Here is a 15,980-nt window from a genome sequence, read left to right as displayed (position 1 = left end):
GCCGCGGGGCGATTTGCTGAATAAGCAGTTACCCTCCGTGCGACAAACCTCTCGCGTTTGAGTCCCCGTAGCCGATCCTCGTGCGATGGAAATCCTTCCTCCAGGTTCCGGAGCACCCCACTATTGCTGGAAATTCCTAACAAGATATCCTTTAGCCGTCCTGACTTGTCATACTCCCACACAGTGAAGCAGCACACGGGGGTAATGCACTCCCCTCGCCGCCATCTTCCCCGTCCCGCCACTGCACAACTTTTATCATTTTTCCCCTAATATCTTCTAATTCATGGACAGTGATATCAAAGGCAATTAAAAACATAAAGACAAAAAAAATGGTAACAAACAGAAATAAATTTTTTTGGCGAACTCTTAAACTTATTTTTCATCTGTCCAAAAAAAGATTTAGTGCGAATTTTATTAATTTATTTTCTTAAGGAAACTTCTTTGAAAATTTGTAGGAAGAGACAAAGAAGAAAGACATTCGAGCTACTAATGACAATTATTCATCTCCTTACCATGTTTCCAGTTAAGAGAATATTAACATGTTTTAATATTATACAAAAATAATATACTGTCATTTATTCTATTTACCCTAGATATTGCCCCCATTTTTATGACATTTGAAATAAAAAATATACGTTAAAAAAAAGCTTACTTCTGGTAAATGAGAATAAAATATTCAGTAGTTAGAATAAAGGTGGTAAAATAACAATATGAAATTTCCTCTTACCTATTTCCCAGTAATAAGGGCTTGGGGTTGGGGTTAGGGTTAGGAACCCTTATTCATATGGTATATTAGTCTCTATTCAAAGTATCTCAATGGCAGAGTACAATAATTTGTTTAGCACTGGGTTTTCCATAAATATTTCTGATGGTTATGAATCCAAATGAAAATAGTGATTACCAAATAGCTGCCTACATGCCAAACTGTTTATATGCAGGCTGTGAATTAATTTTTTCTAAGATGAAAAATTTTAAGTATATATACAATAGTATAGTGAATTCTTGAATGTCCATTATACAGCTTCAATAATTTTCAACATTTTGCTAATCTTACTTCATCTATCACTAATCATTCAACAGGTGGGGACCGAAGAAAGCAAGTTAAAATTCAAACTTTTTGGTGTTCTATATTCTGCATTAAATTTGAATCAGTAAGTTCAAAATGGGGCACAAACATGCCTTTTTTAGAATTCCCCATTTACACTCTAAAGCAAGGGTAAATATAGTAGTCAATGACTTATATTATACAAATACTGTATTTTAATTAAGAATTTAAAAAATAATTCATACTGTTTATATAACATCTCATATATTTTAATATTCTTCATTGATGTTTTATTAAGCATAAAGATGAGAACAAGTCTAAATATCAAAGAAATAAAATCAATTATTTCTCTTCATGGTTTTGCTGACTGCCTCTACAATCTCCTAGGAGCCTGACTTCCAACACAAAACCAAGAGGCTCCTTAAGACAGCAGTTTTTCCCTCTCTATCCTAAGCAACATTAATGACCTATGGCAAACAAAAAATACCAAAAAAAATATAAATGTTGTTACCTCCAAGGACACAGAAACTGTCTATTAACTAAATCCTACTTCTGAGAAATAAAAGAATCTCTACAATTAAATCATTAATAGGCAGAGTATCATGATCCATCACTTTTAAAGTCTAGTTCAGTTCTAGCCTTTTCAATTTTCAATCAACAAACCATAAGTGGGTCATCCTTTGACCCAACAGTTTGCTGAAATTTCTCAATTCTGGGATTAGCCTCAGTATCCAGAACATATTAAAAACTCTTACAAATCTGTAAGATTAAAAAAAAAATAATGTATAAATGTGAACAGACTTTTACCAAAGAAGATATACAAAGGCAGCACACACGAAAAGATACAAATTAGAATCAAAATGTGAACCACTAGTATAAACCTATAATCCCAAATTCCAAAATTAGGCATTACACCTGTGGCACACATCTGTAATCCCAGCTGCACAGGAGGCTAAGGCAAGAGAATCACCTGAAACCAGGAGCTCCAGACCAGTCTGGGCAAAATAGTGAGAAATAATCTCAAACAAACAAATGAAAATATCCCACAGTAACAAGTGTTAATAAGGTCGTGGAGAAATTGGAAGCTTCACACATTACTGTTGGGACTATAAAATGGAATAACCACTTGGATTATGGTTTAACAGTTTCTTAAAAATCTACATGTAAGTTTCTAAAGACACAGCAATTTCATTCCTACATATGATCCACCTAAGAGAAATAAAATTATATGTACACATAAAGACCTATATGGAAATATTTATAGCAGCATTATAATGTTCAAATGGTGAACAGATGAAGAAAACACAATATATACATAAAATAAGATACTATTACTCAACAATAAAAAAAATGAACTACTGATACTACACCCTGTATGACTGTGTTTATATTAAATTACCAGAAAAGGAAAATCTGTAGAAATAAAGCAGATTAAGCAGTTGCCTGGGGCTTACAACAACAGATCTTTGGGGGCAATAGAATGTCCTAAAAAATGGATTGTGCTTATTGTTGTGCAACGCTAAATTTACTTAAAAAAAAAATCATTGAGTTGTACACTTAAAATGTGTAAATTTCATGGTAAATTTATTTCAAAGCTGTTTAAAACAGACATGTTAGTAAGCATTCAAAGGAAATTGATAAATTATTCTCTAATAGTAAGTAAATATATTAAGTATGATTACTTTTAAAATAATTTTCAAAATAAAAACAAGTGGAAATCTACCAAAAACTTATCTACCTATCTACTCCATAAATAATTTAAAGACACACTGACCAGCCCAGTGATCTCAAACTCTAGGCAAAGTCTCTCAACTTTAACACACTGGCATTTTGGCCTGATAATTTTCTTGTGGGGTAAGCTGTATCCTGTGCATTATAGGATGTGTGGCAGTACCCCTTGACTGTATCTATTAGATGCCAATAGCAGCAGACCTGACAACCCCAGACCTACAACCGAATTATCTCCAGGTGTTGCTAACTGCTGCTTGAGGAACAAAATCATACTATATTATCTGAGAACCAATGTCTTTTTTTTTTTTTGCATTTTGTATTAGTTCATTTTAGTTATATATAATATCAGGGTTCATTTTGACATAATTATACCAGCTTGAAATATAATTTGCTCTAATTAAGTCCCCAGCATTTCCCCTTTCTCTCCCCCTGTTCCCTTTCTTCTACTCTATTTATTTGTAGTTTTTCTATAGGTCTGTCTTCTATTTATTTACAGTTTTTTTTTTTCCCAAATTAGTGCCTTGTGGATATACATAAATGTGAGATTCATTGTGGTAAATTCATATGTACATAGAAAAGTTGTAATGTCCCCCTTCTTTTCTCCCTTATTTTGGTCTAGCTTTTCTTTTGCTTAAATTCTCACCCCACAAATTAATTAAACAGATACTTCTCAAAAGAAGAAATACAAATGGCCTGAAAATAAATGAAAAAATGTTCACATCATTACCAATTAGGGAAATGAAAATCAAAACTACACTGAGATTTCATCTCACACCAGTCAGAATGGCAGTCATCAAGAATATAAACAATAGGTGCTGGAGAGGATGTGGAGAAAAAGGAATATGGGAATGTAAATTAGTACAACCACTATGGAAATCAGTATGGAGGTTCTTCAAAAGAACCACATTATGACCCACTATACCACCCCTTGGTTTTTATCCAAAAGAATTAAAGTTATTATATTATAATGATATATGCATACTCATGTTTATAGTAGCATAATTCACAATAGCCAAACTATGGAACCAGCCTAGGTGTTCATCAACAGATGAATGGATCAGGAAAATGTGTATAATTTTATTGTGTATAAAATTATACACAATAAAATTTTATTCAGCCACAAAGAAAAATGAAATACGTCATTAGCAGGAAAAATGGATGGAACTAGAGATCATTATGTTAAGCAAAAAGCCAACTCAGAGGCTAAAGGTCATATGTTTTCCCTCTTTGAGCTAGACAGGAAAAAGGAAAAGAAAGAGGTGAGGAAGGAAGGGATTTCATGAAAATCAAAAGGAGATCAATAGAAGAAAGGGACCAGGGGATGGAAGGTGGAGTGGAGGAGGGAAGTGCTGAGAAGTGATATTGACCAAAATACATTTTTATATTGTGTGCACGTATGAACATGTAACAAATCCCATTATTATGCATTAAATATAATTTACCAATAAAAAGTGTGGAAAGAGAAAAAAAATTCTCACCCCAATTAGTTGCAAGCAATCTAAGCCTCTACCTTTCAGTTTCTAATCAGTAAAATGGAATATAATAAATAGCTTTGTTGTCATAATTATGGTCAAAAATCCATTATGGTGATAATCTATTTAGCACAGATATCAGCAAACATTATAAATTAAGGCTTCCATTTTTTTCAGAAGACCACTGACCTTGTCCTCTAACCCTATTCAAAATTAGAAAATTCTTCTTTCTACTCTCAGCTTTCCTTATGTCCCTCATTACTACTATATCATTCTCAATGCTCTGTATGACTGATCATATAAGTTTAATCTATTGTTTATCAAGTAGACGAAAATATAAACTTCATAAGGCAGGGATTTTTGACATTTTGTTTTTTCATGTATCATTAGTACATAATATATACTCAAAGCCTTCTATAAAATGAAATGAATGAAACAACATATAAAATCAGAAATCTGGAGCTATTTAAGATTTCCCTAGATGACGGAAAAATAAGTGGAGAGAATGAGCATTAATTACAAAGCACTGCAAGATCACCTCAAGATTATCTTGCTTAATAAAGTGTACAGAAACCCTTGCCAATCCCTATTCTTGAAGTGAACTAGTGCTAAATCTAAATATTGGTGTAAACTACCCCCCTCATTTATATCTAAAAAAGAAGCTCGATGTAATAGTATTAAGAGGTATAGCTCTTAATTAGTATTCTTATAAAAGAGACCTAGGGAGCTTGTCTGCCCCATCTACACATAAGTACACAGTAAGAAGGCATCATCTATGGCAAGCCCTCACCAGATACCAATATGCTGTTGCTCCGATCTTGGACTTCCCAGCCTCTACAACTGTAAGAAATACACTTCTGTTTATAAATCATTCAGTTTATGGTATTTTTGTTATAACAGCCTGAATAAACAAATACAACTGGTGAGGAATGTAGGGTGTTTTGCAAAAGCTTAATGAATGGTTATTATCCTAGGTACCATAAAATGTTTAGATCTATTTAACACTCCAAACAATCCTAAAAATATTATCATTATCATCATCTCCATTTTTACAGATGAGGAAATCAGGTACAAAGAAAATGAGTCCAAGATAGGTACCAAGTGGTGAAGTTGGGATTTGAATTTTTGAAGTTAAGAACTCTTCACCATTATCCTAAGCTGCCACTTGTTATTTCTGCTAACACTGGTCATCCACATATCCCATAGCTGAGAATAATGTAGAACAACAGAAAGATGAAGGATTAAATTTAGGCAACAAAATCAGTAAGGAACAGAGGAATGAAAACAAGAGAAGAATGAGATGATCTAAAGGAGAGTTATTATTAAAAAAGAAAATTTTAGAACAGGGACAGGTGAATGACATCAAGATAGCACAAAATAAACACTGAAAAAAGACCACTGAATCTGCCAATTAAAAAGTCATAGGAATTTTATATTTTATCAAGGATGTTTTAGAAGTTTTAAAAAAGACTAAGAGTTAAAGGTATGGTGTCATGAAATGCAGATATTTCAAGACACTAGAAGTAAAGGCAAAGAGAAAAAAAGACTACTGGTTGCTTTATTAGATAGCAGGTACCAAGCAAAGTATGTGTTTAAAGTTACTCTGTCAGAAAACTGTTATCTAAGAATATAATTATAATGTTATTAGAATATAATGCTATTTTGACCCCTAAGAATAGTGAATCCACAAATAAGTGAGCCATCGTATGACCAATTTTTTTCACGCATAAGTAATTAATCAAGATTCTTATTGTGAACAGATAACAGATCTGTCAGTATTTAGCATTTTATAAAAACATTCATTATCTATATTATATTTTAATGAAATCGCTTCTTTGAACAAAGAGTCTATAAAAGATATTCTTAAAATTTTAGTATTTAAAAGCAATTTATTATTAGAGAAACTGTGGTGTTTAAAGGGATAAAATTAAACAACAAATTAGAAGGAAAAACACAATTACAAATTATTTTGAAGTGTACCTTGGAAAAAAAGATTATTTACTAACTCCTTAACAATCAAACTTGGGAAGAATAAAGCTAGTTAGGTTACAAAAGACTAATTAGCATTTCTGTTTTGTTCTATCAAAATATTTCAAACTTACATGGCAGTATGTCCTTATATCTGTTCTTTTTAACATTTTCTTCTTTTTCTCCAGTGGCTGTGGGATAAATCTTTTCTGTTCTATATTTGGTAGATAATCTTCTTAATCGCTTAAAATACAAGAAAATAAAATTCAAGTTTAGAGAAACATTTATATTTTTAAATGTTAATGATTTACAATCACTAAATTTTGCTGACCCAATTCTTCACAACTAATTTTCCTGTTTCTCTAAGCTCTTAATTTCCCCATCCCTAAATAATTAACCCTAAGGATTTCTTTTAGCAAAAGTGCAAACATAAGATTCACATTTATTTCAATGAGAAGCAAAGGTGGTAACTAGAATAAAAATTAGTAATTTTATTTAAAAATATCATTAATAAGCTGAGTCAGGATACTTAGTTCTTTAATGTATTCAAGTAATTTCTGTTTTAACCTAACTGTTGCAATAACTAAGTTGAAAAATCATGCCTAAAAAGAATTATGTACGATTTCTTTATTTCTTCTCTCAATAAACCATGAGCATCCATGATGTGCCATGCTAAGGCATAAGCTAATAATTACTTATAAGACACTGCAAAACAAAGTTCTTTCATATTGAATTGGAAATGTCCAACAAAGACCAATTCTACTTATTCACTGCAATACAGAAGTGGTTTGTGGGTTAGTGACAAATTCTTACCACATATGGCAGTAGGGATGTTCGTTGGGACTGGAATATTTCTGCACGTCAGTAATACACTTCCTGCTTTCAGAAGTACTGAAAGTCGGCATTGTGAATTGTTTAAATTCTACTCAACTACACTGCTCAAATTTAATTTCAAAGAAGTTTACTTTCTTTCAGGCTTAAAAGACATATTGAGGGCATTATGGTTTTACTGTTCAACAAATTATTAAATACAAATGAAATGAAAAAGATGTCTGGTAACATTTAACTTTTTCACCATTTATTTTTGCTTCTTGTAATGTTTTTAAGCAACTAAGAATGGTACATCTGCTCTTTTTAAAATCATCAATTTTAATATAAAAATCTTTGCCTCATTGTTGTTATAATTTAACATTAAGCACTTGAAATAAATAGGCACTTAAATGCAGAATGGATAATGTTTTTGTCTTTAAAAATTACTTAATTTTATCATTATAAGATGATGAAAAATCTTACAATCTTGTTCTGTGTTGGCACAATGCCAAGTGCTATATTTACAATGTTTTTTCTCCCTATGGTAATGAAGTTCTTAAAATATATACAAGGTTATCAAGGGAAAACACTGTATTCAGTTTTTTGTTATTGGTGAGAGGGTGGTCAAACCAGAACTTGGATACAATGTTGGTGGAAAAAATCATCAGCACAACTCAAGGAGGGAAATCTGGGAATTACAAATGGTAGTTATTATTTCTACGAGTTTGTCCTCCAGATAAAACTGCCACACACATGAAATAATATATGCACAAAGTTACTTATTGCAGCAATGTTTATAATAGCAAAAGACTGCAAATAATTTTTAAGTTCTTTAATAGGGCTGTGTATATACATTTGTTTTATTCATATAGTCAACTTTTATGATACTGCTAGAAAACAAGTGAGAAGCTCTGTATATATGGCAATTATGGCAATATCTCAAAAATACTGTAAAAGGCAGAAAAAATATGTGCATATAAATATACTACTACTGGTGTTTGAAAGAGTTTAAAATATATTTGTATTTGTTCATATGCATAAAATATCTGGAAGAAAACAAATATTTGTGGGGATGGCAAATGGGTGGGAAGGAAATATCACTACATGTCTTTTCATACCTTTTGGATAGGAGTACACTGCCTGTTTACAAAGTTAAATATAAAATAATGGGAAAGTCAGAAAGACTTTGATTTCATATTCCATATTAACAAAAACATCTTACATATTTAATCAGAATTTTGTTTCTTCTGCTCAAAGATTAGGTATCTGAAAGGACACATTTCAGTATCCTAATGCATAACAAATATGTGAATTTGATTTGCAAAAGGATATCAATTTAACAACTGCAGAAACACAGGAAAAGAATGCATTTTAAATTACTGCCTCAAAAAATATATGTAACAAAAACAACAAAAAAAGGAGCTGAATTTAATTATAAATGTTAATGTACTTTTGGACTCTGTTGTTACTCTAAACATTTCTTCTTTTATGTGACAAATTATGTTATTGAGAAAGGTACAAAGTTTTTATGTCAAAGAATTGCCAGTAATTATATAGTGAACCTTCAGAACACTAGTATGTCACAACAGATATTTAAGTTTGATTTTTCTTCTCTTTTTAATATTTATTTTTTAGTTGTAGTTGGACACAATACATTTATTTGTTTGTTTGTTTGTTTATTTATTTATTTTTATGTGGTGCTGAGGATCAAACCCAGGGCTCACAAGTGCTAGGTGAGTGCTCTACCACTGAGCCACAACCCCCGCCCCTTAAGTTTGAATTTCTATTATTCAGTTTTCTTAAAGCCTGGCATATCATGGAATGCTTTATACATTCAAGCTTAAAATGAAAAATGTTCTAGGAAAATGATAGTCTTTCTAAATATTATACTTAGCTCTGATATGGTTATTACAACTGTAAAAATGTACTAAAACATCAATTGTACCCCATATGTAAAATTACTATTAATGAAATATATATGTATATGCGAAATATATGTATACATAAAGAGAGAGAGACAACTTAGAAATTTTCACACCCATCAAGATACAAAGGTGGTCTACAAAACATATTAAAGCTTTGTTTTGTATTTAAAAAGCAAATTCTATTCAAGTGTATTAAAAAGATATCTTCAAGTAGAAGTACAAAAAAATAAGCTTAACAGTTGAATTAAAATTCTGGATCTGCTACTTTCAGTTGTATGACAATGAACACATTTAATCCCCCAGTGTCATAACCCTTATCAAATGGAAATAATAATTCCATACTCAGCAAGAGCCTGGCATATAAAATGGATCAGTAAATGTTAACTACTATTACAGTCAATTATGGAAAACTGTTCAAATGTTCTGTTATTTCAGACTTATTTCTTTAAACCCTTTCCTAGATGAAAGATCAAGAAGAATTACACATTCTGGGTTAATCTGTCTGCCTGAACTGGTGAGTACTATAAAACAGGAGTTTGCCTACCACACTTCCAGGTTCAGGCTTCAGAATCACCTGGGTAGGGGTTATGGGGGGAGAGGCACAGTCTGACAGCCCACCTTTAGAGTTTTTGGTTTAATAGGTCTGCAGTAAAACCTGACAATTTGCATTTTTAGTTCCCAGGTGCTGCTGCTACAGTTCATGACCAAGTTTTAAGAACTACTAGTACAATAAGGTCTCTAAGCTTTAGAAGGAGTGTTCATTAACATGGGAAAATGAAGGTTGATTTTCAACAATTCTTAGGTTTCTCTGTATTTTATGTATGGCTTGACAGCATCAAATAATTTTGAAAAAAAAAGTGCTTAGGAATTTTTCATAGAATAATGGAGAATCAGGAATGAAGAGGGAAAATTATAGTTATCAAAGGCAAACAAAAAAGGTGGGTGTGGAGGAATGGAGATCATGGTTAAGCAACAAGTCAAAGCAAAAGCTCTAATTGCAAGAAACAAAAAGGGCATAAATGAAAGAACTTAAAGGTTTTGAAACCGCAAATAAGAAAATTAACACTCTTTTTAAAGTCACTTTTCTCTCTCATAAAACAGAATCATCCACCTGTGTATGGACACGGTAACACTTCACATGCTTTTTCATTGCGGGGCTATTCCACTTAAATACCTCCAAACTTAGCAATCTTTTAAGACCTAGCTCCTTTAAAGCGTTTCTGATGTTCCTAGTCCAAAAAATAATCTTTCCCTTTCAAAATCTTCTTATGTTGAATAAATTAATCTCAGAATAAGACTTGATTTAGATTAAAGCTTTGTTATTTTTAAACCACTCAACATGCTACCAAAGTTTAACTATATGAAACAGAAAGTACCTATATATACAATATTGTTTTAACTTTCTTACCAAATTCCTTTGTCTCTAGTGAAGCTGTCACTAGGAAATTAAAAGAAAGAAAACAAAAACAAAAACCTTATATTGTTGAGAAACATGCCATCACATACTAAGGGATCTTTACAAACACAGTATTATGTGATACACACTATGAGAACAGCATGGAAGTAAACATTTAATAAAATAATTCATTTATTAAGTAGCATAATTATTTCAAATAATTCTAAAGCCAAGAAAGGACTTTGAATCATTTTATCTTAACTGGGCAGAAATATACCAAAATGGCAAAAATTAACAGATGCCCACACCACACTCTATCATGTGTGGGCTTCTTTTTTTTTTTTAAACTAAGAAAATAAACAAAAGCATTTTATTTAGATATTTTTAATTAAGTCACATTTACTGGGTTTGGAAAAGTTGCATAAATGAATTCCTTAAATAATTGCACTACTGTATCAGTTACACTTCTAAAAACCAAGTATGATCATTTTAACTCTATACTCAAAAACTCCAATGAGTCTATCACCTTCAAGAGAACTACCAATTCTTAGTTTAATTATCAAATACTTTTCTGCCTATTCAATTTCCTAGCCTCTTTCTGTAATACTCTCTCGCTGCAGTATGATATTTCAGTCATACAGAATTAATTACCAATCACCACCACCAGAAACCCTGATCACTTAAATATCAGTTTCACAATTTTTGCTTGTTGAGTTCGTAGGACTGGATAGTGTTATTTCCTTTGTGAAGCCCTTCTTGAAACTTCCCTCCTTGCTCTCCAGCCCCCTTGAGTCCATAATATATCACTCTATTATCACTTAGGATAAAAATACTTTAATACTTGTCTCTCCACAACACTATAAAACTGAATGCAGCTGGGGGCTGCAGGTGGCAGCCCAGGCTTATAGTCCCAGTGGTTCTCTAATGGCGGAGGCAGGAGGATCACGTATTCAAAGTCAGCCTCAGCAAAAATGATGCATTAAATTACTGAGACCATGTCTTTAAATAAAATACAAAATAGGACTGGGGATGTGGCTCAGTGGTACCCCTAAAAAAATCAACAAAACCAACCAAACAAAAAAACTCCAACCAAAAAACAAAACTGAATGCATAGACACAATACCTTTATTTATTTTTATATGGTGCTGAGGATCGAACCCAGTGCCTCACACGTGCTATATAAGTGCTCTAGCACTGAGCTACAACCCCAGCCCAGAGCCTGGACTATTTTATTGGGCTTTAAAGACCAATATCTAATGCAAAGCAAATCACCTTAAAAATTGGTGATTTCAAAACTTACTTATTGTGCCTTCTCAAACAAGTCACAGAAATATTTTTAATGCATTAGTTTTCTGTTTTTGTGGTGCTGGGGATCGAATCCAGGGTCTCTACCACTGTTAGGCAAGCACTTTACTACTGGGCCTTAAATTGTAATTTTTGATGCAAACAAAATCTAAGTTTAATATTCACTTTGTTTTAGCAGTGCTGGGGATTGAACACAGGGCCTCATGCATGCCAGACAAGCACTCTACCACTGGGCTAGCTTCTCAGCCCAATATTCACTTTGTTCTAAATTTCCAAATAAATTGTTTTTCCTTTAATTTTTAAAACTCAAAACTGAATTCCCATAATCTGAAACCAATAAACTGATTTTCAAAGGCTTCAAAAGTCAAAAGTAATATGACTATTCTCTTTAAAGATATCTGATTATGTGTCAAGATTTCAATTCTCAAAGGCTAGAACAGCTTCATTGTTATTTAGGGACTGACCCTACGCTAATATGGTCTATGAAGTTTGTTCAATCTCTGCAGAGTCAAATAGCTAATTGTCTGTTGGGTTATCTGCTGAGTGTGTCTCAAGGGCATCACACAAATCAAATAGCACCATCATTCAACAGCTGCTCAAGCCAAAACCCTAGGAATCATCCTTGAGTCCTACCTTTAGCTCACCTTATTCCACACTCCCCATATAATCCAACAGCAAGCTCTACTACTAAAATATAGTTAATGCACTTCACATTTGTCAAACAGAGTTTGAATTGAGAATACATTTAGACAGACATGCATTAATTTTTTTTTTTTAAATACCAGGGATTTAACCCAGGAGAGCTTAACCACTGAGTGACATCCCCAGCCCTTTTTATTTTGTATTTTGAGACAGGACTCACTCAGTTGCTTAGGGCCTCACTAAACTGCTGAGGCTGGCTTTGAACTTGAGATCCTCCTGCCTCAGACTCCCAAGACGCTGGGATTACAGGTGTGTGTCACAGTGCCCAGCTGTTGGCAGAATTTCAAATTAAGAAAACAATAAATGAACAACAACAACAAGAAGAAGGAATAAAACTGCCCAGCACGGTGGTGAATCAGGAGGCTTAGGCAAGAGGATTCCAAGTTCAAGACTCTATACTTGAACTTGCCTCAGCAATTTAGCAAGACCCTGTCTCAAAATAAAAAAATAAAAAGAATTGGGGATACCACTGCTAGCTCAGTGGTAAAGCAACCCTGGGTTAATTCCAGCACAAAAGGGGGGAAAAAGGAAGAAGAAAAAGAAAAAGAACTAAAATGAAAATTAAGCTAATTCAAATTCTTTTTGGAATAGCTGGAATACAAATAAATTAAATACCAGAGCTTAAGATTTCTCATACTTTGTTACCATTGCCTCAAATTCCTCAATGTCACAACTTAAATATGCACAATCAGAATATACGTATCTTTTTTAAAAAAATTACAATAGACTTTATTTTTATAAATAATTTTATTTTGTTTAGTTTTTTTTAAATGTGGTGCTGGGGATTTAACTCAATGCCTTACATGTGCTAGGCAAGCATTCTAACACTCAGCCACAACTCCAGCCTGAATATACGTTATCTTTTTTAAAAAATTTTTTTATATTTATTTTTTAGTTGGACACAATATCTTTATTTTATTTATTTATTTTTATGTGGTGCTGAGGATCGAACCCAAGGCCTCGCCCATACTAGGCGAGTGCTCTGCTGCTGAGCCACAACCCCAGCCTTAAAAAATATGTTTAGTTGAGCATGGACACATTTTTATATGGTGCTGAGGAGCCCAGTGCTTCATCACATGCTAGGCAAGTGCTCAACCCTAGAATACATGTATCTCAAAACTACACTGGGTATAGTAAAATAAGATAATTAGGCTTAAAAAGGTACATTGTAGCAAAACAGTAGGGATACCTACCCCTAAAAATCACAGTGTTTTGACATTGCTATGAAAACTTTGAGGTAATGATATAGAGCAGAATAAGGAAGGGTAATGGAGTGAATATGACCATAGGAATAGGACTATAATCATGTGATAGTCATGTATGAATATGCCATGATGAAACCCATTATTCTGTAAAATTAAAGCGCCCTAATAAAAAATGAAATTACAATATAAAATAAATTCTGGATGTAATACTGGAGAATCCATCTGAATTTTAAAAGTGGGTCTGGCACCATTATATATATATTTATAATGCACAATAAAAATATGGAAAAATAAAAGATATTGGGTTTGGGACATAGTTGGTATTTAACTGTAAAAAGAATAAATTCATCTAGTTTTACACATGAGATATTTATTTATCCTGAGTCACAAAAAAAAAAAAAAAATCACCCAATCATAATACTATTAATTTAACTCTACCATACAAGTTGCTTTAATGCCAAACCAAAATAGGTTTTAAACCCCAATAAGTAAACTGGACAAAGTGGCACATACCTGTAATTCCAACTACTTGGGAGGTCTGAGGCAGGAGCATTGGGGATTTGAGAGTGGCCTAAGCCATTTTTAAAAAAGCAGTCACATTAAAAAAAAAATTAAAATCTAAAGCAGCAAATAGTAAACTATACTATGTCTAACTATTGTGAAATCTTTACAAACACAGTAAAATATACGTATATACTAGTAGCTGTTTATAAGCACAACTAAAACAACCAAAGGGGTTTCAACTGTAAAACTGAACAATATAACCTTCAATTGCAAAATATGTGAAAATTCATCTTCCTGTCCTGTCTTTGCTCACCTTTTTTTCACCACTGCCTAATAAACTAACTTGTTTGCCATTCTTCTTCAAATGTATGGTTACACCTCCTCATTTGAAGCCTAAATCAAGATTGATTAATAAAAGGCATAACTTTGAAGTAAATAAGGGCCAGTCTTAAGAGTCTGTGTAAAAGAAAAGTCTTTGTTTAAAATTATTCTGTGTTTTAACTCATTTATTTCTATTTTTCAGTTATTCCCCTATTTGTCCTTGCTTCCTTTTACCTCAGTACAGAAATCATCTTGATGAAACATTTCCTGAGACTAATACTGACATATAGCCCCATCATCCACTTCCTCCCAAACTGCTTCCTCATCAAACCACAGCCCACTATATGCACCTCTAATCTAGGACATATCCCAATGCAAAATAATTATACATATGCCATGCTGACAGAACATGAATTCCCTGAAGAGGCAGACCATACCGGCTACTATCAGAATAACCCATGACAAACAGTAGAGAGTCTAAAACTATTTAGGTCTTCTCAAGAGGTAAAATTCAGAGAAAACACATGTAAATCAGAAGTGACCAACATACTTAAATGATTTTCTCTCCCTTGCTTACACTTCATTTCTACTTTACAATAGGACAGCTCTGAGTCAGAGAAACTGGGGATCAATTTCCATCTCCATCATTACTAGCGAAGAAGATCTCCCCAACCCAGTTTTCTCATCCTCCCTGAACAGATCCATCACTACTAGCAAAAACCTCCCCAACCAAATTTTATCATCCTCCTTGAAAAGGTGCAGCAATAATCCTTAATTTCAAGAATTTGCTTTTAAAGAAAACTCTGTACTACATACTTTACAAATAACAATAAAAAATACGGCAAACATGGAACTTAAAGTAAAAAATAATTTTAAATTAACAGCTTACAATATAGACCCCCCCTATACACACACACACACACACACACACACACACACACACACAGCCTAGACAAATAAATACTTTTCTTAAAGAAAGGCTCAGCTGGTTGCAGTGGTTCACATCTGTAATCCCAGTGGCTCGGAGGGCTGAGACAGGAAGATCTCAGTTCAAAGCCGGCCTCAGGGATGGTGAGGTGCTAAGCAACTCTGTGAGACCCTGTCTCTAAAAAAAATACAAAATAGGGCTGGGGATATGGCTCAGTGGCTGAGTGCCCCTGAGTTTAATTACTGTTATTCCCCCCATCGACCCCCACCCCCTGCAAAAAGAAAGAAAAGAAATAAACACAAGGCTATCTTCTCCCTACCCAGAAGATGTATTTCTATGGAAATTGAAGTAGAATACCATTCAAATTAGAAGGATAATAAAATTTTATCACATGTACTACTTTTACTGAAAAGAAGATATCTAATACAGTAAATGGAACAGAAGTTCCAGAATTATTTTATTTTTGTTTCAACTCATGGGGCCCTCACATTTTCTTTCAGTTCCTTCTTTTTTTCTTTATCTAGTGCCCCTCTATCCATTTAACTCATGTAATCAATAGTGTTTTCACTGATTTTCCAAGTCAATCTCATTCTCAAATATCTTCTCCCATTGTCCCATGGTATGCTGAAACATTAAAAGCTCTAGGCATTAAAAGTATGGTTGCCCCT

The 15,980-nt window shown here is 33.1% G+C and overlaps 1 protein-coding gene across 4 annotated transcripts in view; it reads right to left on the bottom strand.

Annotated features, from left to right (window-relative positions):
* The window catches only part of Ptpn12 (protein tyrosine phosphatase non-receptor type 12), a 114,129-nt gene that overhangs the window by 61,280 nt on the left and 36,869 nt on the right, over positions 1-15,980 (bottom strand). For all 4 annotated transcript variants that reach the window (XM_048786203.1, XM_048786204.1, XM_048786205.1 and 1 more), the window contains one exon: positions 6,351-6,459. In XM_048786203.1, the coding sequence (XP_048642160.1) occupies positions 6,351-6,459 (109 nt within the window). The remainder of the gene's footprint in view (positions 1-6,350; positions 6,460-15,980) is intronic.

This window comes from Marmota marmota, unplaced genomic scaffold (assembly GCF_001458135.2).
Source record: "Marmota marmota marmota unplaced genomic scaffold, marMar, whole genome shotgun sequence".
In the NCBI taxonomy this organism is placed as follows: domain Eukaryota; kingdom Metazoa; phylum Chordata; class Mammalia; order Rodentia; family Sciuridae; genus Marmota; species Marmota marmota.
Note: the sequence above shows the minus strand (reverse complement) of the source record. Positions and strands in the feature narration are given on the sequence as shown.